This window comes from Mirounga angustirostris, unplaced genomic scaffold, assembly GCF_029215605.1.
Source record: "Mirounga angustirostris isolate CCGP_5_RB_7025 unplaced genomic scaffold, mMirAng1.0.hap1 SCAF_17, whole genome shotgun sequence".
In the NCBI taxonomy this organism is placed as follows: domain Eukaryota; kingdom Metazoa; phylum Chordata; class Mammalia; order Carnivora; family Phocidae; genus Mirounga; species Mirounga angustirostris.
This window is the reverse complement of record NW_026991725.1, coordinates 57,494,709-57,506,858: the sequence shown is the minus strand read 5'-3', so window position 1 is coordinate 57,506,858 and position 12,150 is coordinate 57,494,709. Positions and strand designations below refer to the sequence as shown.

General features: G+C 46.6%; 1 protein-coding gene across 4 annotated transcripts in view; it reads right to left on the bottom strand.

Moving 5' to 3' along the window:
* Window positions 1-12,150, bottom strand: part of DHRS7B (dehydrogenase/reductase 7B) — an 84,872-nt gene that overhangs the window by 34,029 nt on the left and 38,693 nt on the right. For all 4 annotated transcript variants that reach the window (XM_054511007.2, XM_045889685.3, XM_045889686.3 and 1 more), the window contains 2 exons: window positions 10,334-10,512; window positions 5,052-5,161 (listed from right to left, as the gene is read on the bottom strand). In XM_054511007.2, coding sequence (XP_054366982.1) covers window positions 5,052-5,161; window positions 10,334-10,512 — 289 coding nt within the window. The remainder of the gene's footprint in view (window positions 1-5,051; window positions 5,162-10,333; window positions 10,513-12,150) is intronic.

The window sequence follows — 12,150 nt, the reverse complement described above, 5'->3', positions numbered from 1 at the left end:
AGACATTGTAGGTTTGGTTTCAGACCGCTACAGTACCGCAAATATCTCAATAAAGCAAGCCAGAGGAATTTTCTGGTTATCTTTACCCTATACTTACTCTATTACTTATATAGTCTATTACTTATATAGAAGTTATCTTTACCCTATCCTTAGTCTATTACTGTGCAATAGCATTATGTCTAACAAAACATACGTATCTTAATTTAACAATATTGCTATAAAGTGTGAACCAACATCTGAACTTTCAGTGAGTTGTAATCACTGATCACAGATCACCATAACAAATTAATAATGGAAAAGTTTGAAATATTATGAGAATTACCAGAATGTGACACAGAGACAGGACACAGAGACATGAGGTGGGCAAATGCTGTTGGAAAAATGGCACTGATAGACTAGATCAATACATGCTTGTCACAAAACCTTCAATTTGTAAAATACACCATATCGGCAAAGCACAATACAGTGAAACACAGTAAAATAAGGTAAGCCTGTAATAATAAAAAGGTATTCATTATAGCAAAAAAAAAAAAGGTAGTTATTGTAAATATTTGTGTACCTAATAATAGACCCTTAAAATATATGAAGCAAAAATCAATAGAATTGAAGGGAGACATAGAAAGTTCTATAATAATATTGTGATATTTCCACGTTCCATTTTCAAGAGTGGACAGAACAACCAATCAGAAGATCAATTACAAAATAGATGACCTGAATACTATAAACCAACAGGACTGAACAGACGCATATAAAACATCCCACCCGACAACAGCACGACACACATTCTTCTCAAGCACACATGGAACATTCTCCAGGATAGACCACATGTTAGGCCACAAGACAAATGTTAACAGGCTGAAAAAGACAGATATCATTTAAAGCGTCTTCTTCAACCACAGTGTGATGAAGCTAGAAATCAGTAACAGAAGGTAAACTGGAAACCCAGTGGAAATTAAACAACACACTCTTAAAGAACCACTGACTCAAAAGAAATAACAAAGGAAATTAGAGACTAATTAGACACAAATGAAAATGAATACATAACATACCCAAAGTAATGGGATGCAGTGAAAGTAGTGGTAAGAGGGAAATTTATACTATGAATGCCTACATTTAAAAAAAAAAAAAGATCTCAAATCAATAACATAACTTTACACCTTAGGGAACTGGAACAGAGTAAAACTAACCTGAAAGCTAGCAGAGGAAGGAAATAAAGATTAGAGAGGAGATAAAAATAGAAAGTAGAAATAAAGAAAATCATGAAACCAAAAGTTGGTTCTTTGAAAAGATCGACAAATTGAGAAACCATTAGCTAGACAAAGAAAGAGAGGATAGAGCGGGTCCCTACCTAGACAAAAAAGGTTATAATACAATGAACAATTGTATGCCTACAAATAAGATGACCTAGAAGAATTGAACAAATTCCTTGAAACGCACAAATTACCTGACTCAAGAAGAAATAGAAAAATCTCAGCAGACACAGAACAGTTAGAGAGATTGAAGCAATAACCTAAAACCTCCCAACAAAGGAATGTCAGACAGCAAATGGCTTCACTGGTGAATTATTTTACCAAACTTTAAAGAAGAATTAAGACCAACACTTCTCATACTCTTCCAAAAAACTGAAGAAGGAGAGAACACTTCTTAACTCAATTCTGAGAGGCCAGCATTACTCTGATACCAAGTCCAGATAAAGACATCACAAGAAAATTACAGACCAATATCCTTTATGAATACAGATGTTAGAATCCTCAACAAAATACTAGCAAATCAAATTCAACATCATACTGAAAAGATTATTCACCATGAACAAGTGAGATTTATCCTAGGAATGCAGGGGTGGTTCAAATCAATCAGTATATCACATCAATAGAACAAAGGAAAAAATTACATCATCTCAATTGATGCAAAAAAGAGATTTGACAAATTCCAACCACCCTTTAATGATAAAAACCCAGAAAACCAGGAATGCAGGGGAAAGTCCACAACATGGTAAAGGATGTTTATGAAAAACCTACAGCTAATATATGTTCAATGGTGTAAGATAGGAAGTGTTCCCCCTATGACCAAGAACCAGACAAGGATGCTTGCTTTCATGTAGGTATTCAACACAGCACTAGGGTTGTAATCAGAGCACTTACACAAGAACAAGAAATAAAAGGCACCCATATTGGACAGGAAAAGGTACAACTTTTCACAGATGGCAGGATCCCATATATAGGAAATCCCGAGGGATCCAGAGAAAGCCACAGAGCTAATGTAAGTCAGCTTAGCAGAGTTGCAGTTACCAGAACAACACACACACACCAGCTATGTCTCTATACACCAGCAATGAATAATGTGAAAAGGAAATGAGGAAAGCAAAATTTAGTTAGGAATAAATCGAACTAAAAAGGTCAAATTTTTGTATGCTAAACACTACAAAACATTGCTGATAGAAATGAAAGAAAACCTAAATACATGCAAAGACATCTCACGTTCACGGACTGGAAGACTTAACACTGTTAAGTAGTCAATACTACCCAAAGTAATCTACAGATTCAATGCTAGCCCTATCAAAATAATTGCATGTTTTGGAGGAAATAGGAAAAAAAATCCTAAAATCCATATGGAATCTCAAAGGTCCCCGCATAACCAAAACAATACTGAAAAAAAAAAAAAAAAGGAACACGGCTGGAAGAGTCACACTTCCTGATCTCAAAACTTACTGCAAAGCTACAGCAGTGTGGGAATGGCATAAAGACAGACACACAGACCAATGAAATAGGATGGACAGCCCAGAAATAAATGCTCGCATACACGGCCAAATGACTGTTGACAGGAGTGCCAAGACCATTCAAGCAGGAAAGAACAATCTTTTCAACAACTGATGGGTGCTGGGAAAACTGGATATATACATGCAAAAGAATGAAGTTGTGGGGCGCCTGGGTGGCTCAGTTATTAAGCGTCTGCCTTCGGCTAAGGTCATGACCCCAGGGTCCTGGGATCAAGCCCCACATCGGGCTCCCTGCTCGGCGGGAAGCCTGCTTCTCCCTCTCCCACTCCCCCTGCTTGTGTTCCCTCTCTCGCTGTCTCTCTCTCTGTCAAATAAATAAAAATCTTAAAAAAAAAAAAAATGAAGTTGAAACCTTACCTAACACCGTATACAAAAATTAAATCAAGTGGATCAAAGACCTAAATGTTGGGAGTTAAAATTACACTTTTAGAATAAAACATTGGGGAAAATCTTCATAACATCAGATGTGGCAACAACCTCATGGATATGACTCCACAAGTACAGTCAACAAAAATAAACTGGGCTTCATCAAAAATAAAAACTTTTCAGTGGCTCAGTTGGTTGGGCATCTGACTCTTGATTTTGGCTCAGGTCATGATCTCGGGGTTGAGAGATCGAGCCCTGGGTCAAGCTCTGCACTCAGCATGGAGTCTGCTAGAGACTCTTTCCCTCGCTCTCCTTCTGCCCCTCCACCTGCTCGTGTGTGCGCGTGCTCTGTCTCTCAAATGAATAATAAAATTTTACATGTGCTCTCTCAAATGAATAATAAAATCTTTATTGAAAAAAAATAAAACTTGGGGCGCCGGGGTGGCTCAGTCGCTTAAGCGTCTGCCTTCAGCTCAGGTCATGATCCCGGGGTCCTGGGATCGAGCCCCGCATCAGGTTCCCTGCTCAGTGAGGAGTCTGCTTCTCCCTCTCCCCCTGCTTGTGCTCTCTCTCTCTCAAATAAATAAATAAATAATCTAAAAAAAAAGTAAAACTTTTCTGCATCAAAGGATACTGTCAACAAAGTGGAAAGACAATCTATTGAATGAGAAAAAATATTTGCAAATATCACAGATCTGATAAAGGATTACTATCCAGAATATATACACAACTAAACTCAACAACAAAAACAAACAACCTGATTTAAAAAGACAGGAGAAGGACTTGAAAAAACATTCCTCCAAAGAAGACATCTAAATGGTCAGTAAGCACATGAAGAGATGCTCAACATCATTTGTAATTAGAGAAATGCAACTCAGAACCACAATGAGATACCATATTATATCTCCTAGGATGGGTACAATTAAAAAACAAAGAGAAAAGAACAAGTGTTGGCAAGACTGTGGAGAAAAAAAAACCCTTGTGTGGTGCTGGTGGGAATGTAAAATGGTAGAGCTGCTGAGGAAAACAGATGACGATTCTTCAAAAGGTTATACATAAAACTACCCCATGACCCAGCCATTCCACTCCTAGCTGTATATTCAAAAAAACTGAAAGCAGGGACTCAAACAGATAATGTGTACAACTATGTTCACTGCAGCATTATTCACAATAGCCAAAAGATGGAAACTCTAGTGTACGTCAACAAAGTAATGGATAAATCAAAATGTGGTATATAAGTACACTGGAATAAAACTCCACCATAAAATGGAATGGAAGTTTGATACATGCTACAATATAGATGAACCCTGAAGACACAGTGCGTGGTGAAACAGCCAGACATAGAGGGACAAATATTATATTGTCCACTTATATAAGGTATCTAGAATAGGCAAATACATAGAAAGACAGTAGAATAGACACTTTTCCAGGCACTGGGGAGAGGGGAGGAAGACTGAATTATTGTTAATAGGTACAGAATTTTTGTTGGGGATGATAAGTATAGAAAGTGGTGATAGTTGTATACATTCTGAATGTGTTTAATGCCACTGAGTTGTACACCAAGAAATGGTTAAATTGATTAATACTATGATACGTATATTTTATTTATATATATATCTTTATATGCATGTAAGTACTATGTTATGTATATTTTTCCACAATTAAAATTTTAGAAGTCATGGCCAACCTCCCCCCATCTCCCCACCATAGAGAGATGAATAGGTATCAGCCAGGTAAAGGGGGAGTGGAAGCATTCACGGAGGGAATGGCCTAAACTCAGTGGCAGAGCTGGGATCTGAACCGTGCGACAGTTCACCCTCCTCAGGCAATGGAGACCTGCTATCTCCTCAGATGCCTGCAGATGATAGCCTGCACCTCTGGCCCACGGAAAACACACCCCTGGGCTCACCTTGGTGGCCAGAGAAGCAGCAAGTTCTTCGGTGAGCTCTTCCAGGGCCTCCCGGTTTCGGCCGCAGAGCACCAGCTTAGCACCCGCAGTGTAGAAGACTCTGGCGCATTCTAAGGGAGGGAGAAAGAACCTTGACAGCTGAGGAAATTCAATGCCTTTCTTCCCTAGTGCAGGTCAGTCCAAACTCACTCCGTGTTTCAGAGCATGAACTTGTTTCTTCATGCACTGCACACATGTGTATTTGCCCCTGCTGTGGATGAGGCGTGGAGCTAGGAGTTAAGGCCCCAGGGATGAATGAGCCCCGCTGCTGCCCTAGGAGAGCTCACATCGATGGTATGGCAGACACCAAGGCAAGAGGAAGGCCAGGAACAGTGGACAGATTTGTTAGGTACCGTGCTCAGAACTTTCCATAACGATCTTTAGCTCTGAACAACCCTGGGGGCATTACCCCCTTTCTCACAGCTGAGGAAGCTCAGAAAGGTCAAGCGATGTGCTCAACAATCAGGCAGCACCAGCCATTTGTGAGGCTGTGGTCTGCCGAGGTCTGTGTTCTGGCACAATCTAGGCTGTTTCCCAAGTCACTACAACACAGCAGGTATAGATCTACAGGGCATGCTTACATGGTCTGTACAAGCCCAGGGGGCACAGGACTCTGTTGAGAAAGGATGGGGGGGCCTGAGGGGCTGAAATTTCTCTGGAAAGTGCTCAAGGAAGGCTAAGGGAGCAGAGTTTGCAAAGCAACCGGGGGGCCACGGACAGATACATCTGGGACACAGAGCAGAGAGTCTGCCAGCCTTGCCCCAGGCTGGGAAATGACAAACAAATGTGAAGAGCTGAGGCGTGTGGAGTGTCGACAGCTGCGAAGGCCCAGTACGGGAGGATGCAGTTTAAAAGGCTCCCTCCCACTGGGTGAGAAGGAAGGGGACTGGTGGAGATCAGGCTCTGCTGAACCCACTCCAACATTCCAGGTGACATCAACTGAGACCGGGGTACCTCCTATTAGTCAGTGTTCTTTTGGTGGCAAGAAAAGAGACCCAACTCCCACTGGGACAAAGCAAAAAGAGATTTATCCGGAGGATGCTGGGATTGCTCCAGAATTAAGGGAAAAGAGCTGAGTGGCCAAGACTCAGGAGGGACAGGAGTGGTGGCCGCCCAGGGCCACTGGCAGCAGGACCCAGGCTCTCTCAGGGCTGGCAGGGCCTTTTCTCCACTTCGTCTCCCCGGCCTGGCTTCCCTCCAAGATGAGAATGGGGCTGCAGGCAGCTCTGAGTCACATCAACACAGCTCCCCCACCAGACAGGAGAGGGGTCTCTGACTCAGGCAAGCTCTGCTGCCGAAATCCCAGGAAGGGTGGGCCGGCATCTCGAGGACGACGCCAGCAAGGGTCACAGGCAAATCCCTGGGAGGGGAGACCTCCAGAACCGGGGCTAACCTGTGGGGGAGACGGAGGTGAGGGCCTTTTGCTTCTTGCTTGCTCTGAGCCCAGACACGGCCTGACTGAATGCTCGGTGCCCTGAAAACATACAGCTTGTGAAAAGCAGTGCAGCCCAGTGGTCAGGGGACTGGACTTGAACTCGACCGCCCACGTCCAGTGCCGGCCTTGGTCACTTCCTGGTTCTGTGATCATGGGTAAGTTATAACCTCTGTGTGTCTCACTTACCTCTTCTATAGAATGCAGGTAAAAACAGCACTGGGACTGAATGACTAGAAGTCAATACAATACAGTAGAGAAAAAGCACTACAGAAAAAAGCACCACAGAAGTGCTCACTGTTTTCATGTTTCTAAGCTGCCTTTTTAAAACGTTCTAACAACTGACTATTGGTGAAAACTGAAACCCGAGGGTTTAAAGAGGCACTGCCTATCCACACCTTTGGGCTGGTCTCCCTCAAACACCCACGGGCAGGTCCACACAGACCCCTCCGCCCCCAGCTGACCAGGCAGCCAGAGTACCCCCACCTCGTCCAGGGCCGAATCTCAGAGGCTCAGAGTCGGGTGGTGTCTCGTACCCCGACTCAGAGAAAGGACAGGCTTGCCCTGGGAGCCGTGAGGCCAGTGGTTGAAGGATCAAGCCTGTCACTTCCCTGCTGGGAGCGGAGGACGGTGTAGGGTCCAGGCAGGGTGTACTGGTCTGACAGCCCTTCCCCCACAAAAGTGCCAAAAGCTAGAAGGGTTCAAAACAGGAGGGGAGAACAAACTCCAGCATCCTTCAGGAAACCACAAAGTTCTTTGACGTCTGGATTGTCTCATGGTGCAAAGCCTTGTCTGTTCACTCTACGGCTCCTCCTTTAGTTCCTCTTACAGCTTTCACATACCATCCCCGGACCAGCACCTCTTGGCGTGTCTCCAGGCGGAATTTTCGGGAAGGATGTGCTCAGTGGACTAAATCAAGACATTTTCAGGTGTGGTGTATCACCTTCCTTGAAGATTTGGCTGGTTCGTTCTCTGGCTCATCCTGACAGAAGGCACAAGCCCAGAAAGAGCTGCAGCCCCTGCTCTGCTTGTCCCTGCACGGTCCAGTTGGGGTGTCAGCCCCTGCGCAGCCCGCCTTGCTGTGCTTCCTCAGCCGGCAGCAAACGCCTCGCAGGGATGGGGGTGGCGGCTGCACTCAAAGCCAGATGCCCGCATTCCTGAGGCTAGAGCTGCTCCTGTGGTTTACTGACTCATTCCCAAAGAGAGGAATCTCAGGCACGGCTGGCTTCCTCACCCCATTTCATCCTGATGTGACTGACACAACGGACATTTTGTGAGGTGTCACCAAGCAGTGCAGACACACAGAACCAAAGGTGGGGAGAGGCACATTAGTACCCAAACAACTTCTGGAAGGCAGTCACGTACATTCTGCTTAAGCTTTGCTTCCCAGCACAGCCAAACAGGGAGGAAATTGAAGTCCGTGTAGGGAATGACAGAAATGAAAACAACAGATTGCAAGGATTCCATTTTCGTTTCTTGAGAAAGCTGACACAGGGAGGCAGGAGGGTCAAGGGAAAAAGGAGAACAGTCCCAAAGTACCATTTATCCAGCTACGGCTGCCAGATGATTTCCCACCACTGCTGGCACTCCTGGCCTGTTCAGTCAAGAGAGTTATTCACGACCTCAGGGCTCAAGCTGGCTAAAGTGGTTATCCAGAACATTCTGTCCCTCTAGTCAATGGTCTTACTGTTTTATAAGGATAAGCTCGTGTAGCTTAAATATACAAAACAGGAGACAAAACAGGAGAAATACACAAAGCTGTCTGAAGATTTATCACATAATCCAGGCTTTCAGACCGGCTGACAGGGCAGGCAGAGCAGAGCCACCAAGGGCAACTCACGCTCTTCCTCCTCCAAAAGCTGAGGGGCAGCAGCGCCTCCTTGGTGGCCACCCACAGGGGCGTCTGTCCTTGAGACGGGTGGTAAAGAATCCACTCCTGTTCTATCTGGCCGGAGGGGGAAGAGATCCATGGACTCTTGTCTTTCAGATGTGAAATGGGGCAGCGTATAAGCAGAGTGATTTGGAATCTGGGAAATGGCTGACCTAATATATGATAGAAATACACACACACACACACACACACACAGGTTTTGATTTTTTTTCAATTATATTGTCTATTCCCGTCACAGTCTTGGTTTCCGGAAGAAGAGATATGGAATGACCAAGAGGACAGTGTCTTTCTCCAATATTCACATATTAGAGCACGTGCAAGTCACCATCCCAGCCAGCTCTCAAATACTCTTCAAGGACTTAAAAAAAAAAAAAAAGCTTCTCTCTGAGATCAAGAGAAGTGGCTGCTGACTACCCTATATATAGTAGCTGAGTAAGGTCAGAGGACTGACAGTGGCAAAGGGCCTGGAGGCAGCTGTCCCCACGCAGGTCTGGGTATCTAATGACAGGCCCAGGGTTCACCCGCAGAGACCTCACCTAAAACATCAGAGCGGCGTATACAAATGAATCCATGCTTTCCCAGGCTCCCCCCAGCTGACTGCAAGCCACTTCCTCTGCAGACAAGGCCCCATCTGCTCCTTTATGTTCCTCCAACACCCAACTTCTTCCCAGTCCTGCATGACCACGCTGCTCCCTATTCTGGGCTTGTCTGCAATGCCCTCCTTGCTGGCCCATGCTTTCCTGTCCCTGGCTGTCTCCCCCGCAGGGGAGACAAGACAGAGTCCTGCAGTCAGACCTGGGGTTTGAATCTAGAAGTCCTAGGGCAAATCTCTGCATCTTAGCTGTGAGCATTCGGTGAACTCAAGTGCGAGGCAGCACGTGCCCCTCCCGGGCCTGGATGGGAACACCCATTACGGAAATGTCAGTATCCTGAGATAAGTCCTGGCTGCTCTCCATCGGACTGTGAACTCCCTGAGGGAAGGGGCCCTGTCTTTCCTTGGTTTGTCCCAGCACTTGGCCCAGAGCCTCCCAAATGGGAGACGCTTCATCAGCGCTGGCTGTGCTTCTCCCAACCAAAAGATGCAGCAGGGATGGGTCTACCACAGTCCTGGGTGCCTCTCCGCCTTCTTCCATGGCACCGAGCGCTGCTGTGGTTGGTACGTGTGCAGATGCTGAGGAGGAGGAAGCGACACGCGACATGCCTGAGTTTGCCAAAGTCCGTGTACATGTGTGGAAGCGAAATGACAGCAGCTCTGCAAACTCATCTGTGAGGCCGGGGGTGGTGACTGACTCTGGGCCTGTGTCCCAGCATACAATGCCTGGCCCCCAGAGGCTCACCGTGTGCAGCAACTCAGATGGAACTCCCTGGAAGAACCGAGTATCTGAAGTACCACGTGTTCTGTTCCCGACCCTGCCCAGGCCATGCTCAAGGTACAGCTGGAGGCGCAACCCCAGGGAGAGGAAGGGGAGGGGAAGGGGACCCCAAGGCTGTGAACTGGGGACGCTCGCTGAAGCCAGGAAAACGCATGCTTCGTCTGGCCCTCACAGACGTAACAGTGTTTTTTAAGTCAGTTGCCGTATCTGACAATTGGAAGCCTTCACATAAAAACCCCAATTTCCACAACTAGCTGGAGCGGAGTAAGGCGGCCCCCTTAGATGAGACACGGAGTCTCCAGTTTGCCAGAGTCTTCCTCATGGCTTTCGCCTCCCAACACTGATGCTGATCAAAGTCAGGGGCCATTTCTCATCGCACTTAAGCTCTCGCCTTTTGCACGTGGACCAGGGACAGTGACATGCTCTCATTCCCAAGTCACCGAGCCCGCTTCACTTACTTGCACCCTTGTCGCGGAGGAGCTGCTCCCCTTGCCTCGGGCAGGTGCCCTGCCCCCCGCCCCCCGCCAGCACTGCCCCCAGGACCCACCTCGCCCCAGGCCTGAGGTAGCACCCGTGATGACCACCACGGCGTTCCGCAGGTAGGCGTTCGTGCGCATCCGCTGCAGCAGCTTGAAGAGGCTGAAGACGCCCACACAGCCAAACAGCAGGGGCAGGATGGCCGTGGAGGTAATAAAGTCCATGAGCCTCACCTTCAGCAGACTCTTCCTGAAGGAACCCAAATCAAATGAAGTTGTGACAAAACAGGAAAACTCAAGGCACTTGCCAGCCCTCCTCCCCCTAGACTGATACAGAGCGCAGATCTCTCTTGGGTGGATTTCAGCTCTGAGCCCAGCAACTATCTTCCTAAGGCCCTGGGCTCCATGCCGACTGCTCAGCACCGTGGACTTGCTTTCTCTCATCTGACCGACACGAGCAGACAGCAAAGCCACAGGCCTTGCGATGCCTCTCAGAGGCGCACAGCGACCCCAGGACAAGCTGAAAGAGTCCTTCAGCGCGGGACCCAGTTACCCATGAGTGTGACGGGAGGCTCTGGCAATATCCACACTCACCTGATTCTCCTTCCGAAACCTATTTAGGGGGACTTAGCTACACCCATTATCATTCTCAACCCCTATTTGTGAAACTAGAAAACATTTTTAAAAAGGAAAAAGAACACCATACCAATCCTTCTACTCCTCCCTAAGCACATGGATGTTTCTGGGTGGGGTGTGCCCTGGATGGTGTCTGCGAAGGCCCACACATGTCCTCCTGGCCACAGGCCTCACAGACACCCAGAGGGAAGCTGCCTTTTGCCACAGACTCAGGCCGGGAAGCAGGATGCCCTGCCACGCACTGTGGCGTGTTCTCACTCAGCATTCGCCAGGGAGCCATGGTCAGCCACATGAAATCAGGAGGCTACAGGAGCTTCTCTGCAACACTGGCAGTCAATTCTTAGGATCCATTCCTTCCGTGACTGCCCAAATTTCCTTACTCCTCCAAGCTTCTCGGATTCCTTGTCACTCACCCATGCCCCCGTGCCCAAAACAAGCTAAGAGAGAAGGGAGACACAGGATTAAAGGAAGCTCAAGGATGAGCCAGTGAGGAGCAGCACTTTGAAAGAAATGCCCTGTAAGGCGTTTGACAAGTGGGCTGAGTCTACTACACAAAAGGCCCGCCACCCATAATCCTCCTCCAGAACTAAGATATTATGAGCATAGTAATCCTGTTCGGAAAGGAAGAGGCTGGAAACCAAGAGCGGAGCTCCTGCAAACCAGCCTAAAGCTTTCAATTCTTCATCAGATTGGGAGTAACTATGTAAAACCCTCACTCACCTGCTGAATGTCCCATGTCCTCAACTCCATATATTTAAAAAAATATTTCTGCTTCCATTCCCAAGGCAACATCAACTCTGTGGGCACCACGAAGCCAGGACCCCACTGAAGCCCAACACAGATCCACTGACATGCTGAGCTGCTTTGATCCTGCACCTCAGGGTCAGGGTGAACTGTCCTGATCTAGGTTACACTGCTTGACTGCAAAAGGTTCTGCTCATATTTGAACTGCCAACTCAACTGGTTTAGTATTTAGTTTATTTTTTCATCTGCCTTTCTAAATATATCCAATTTCTTGGTCACCATAAAAAAATTAACATTCTTAGACAAACATCTGAAAAAATGACTGTTTCCCATCAACCTCACTTAATCCACTTCTGAAAAGTCCCCAACGACTGTCTGCTAAGTGGTTACATTTCCCTCTCACCCTCCATGGTGCCAAGCCTACGCTCGGATGAGCTGGCAATTAAAGTGGCTTCTAAGGTGCCAAGCTCTTTTTTTTTTTTTTTTAAAGATTTTATTTATTTATCAG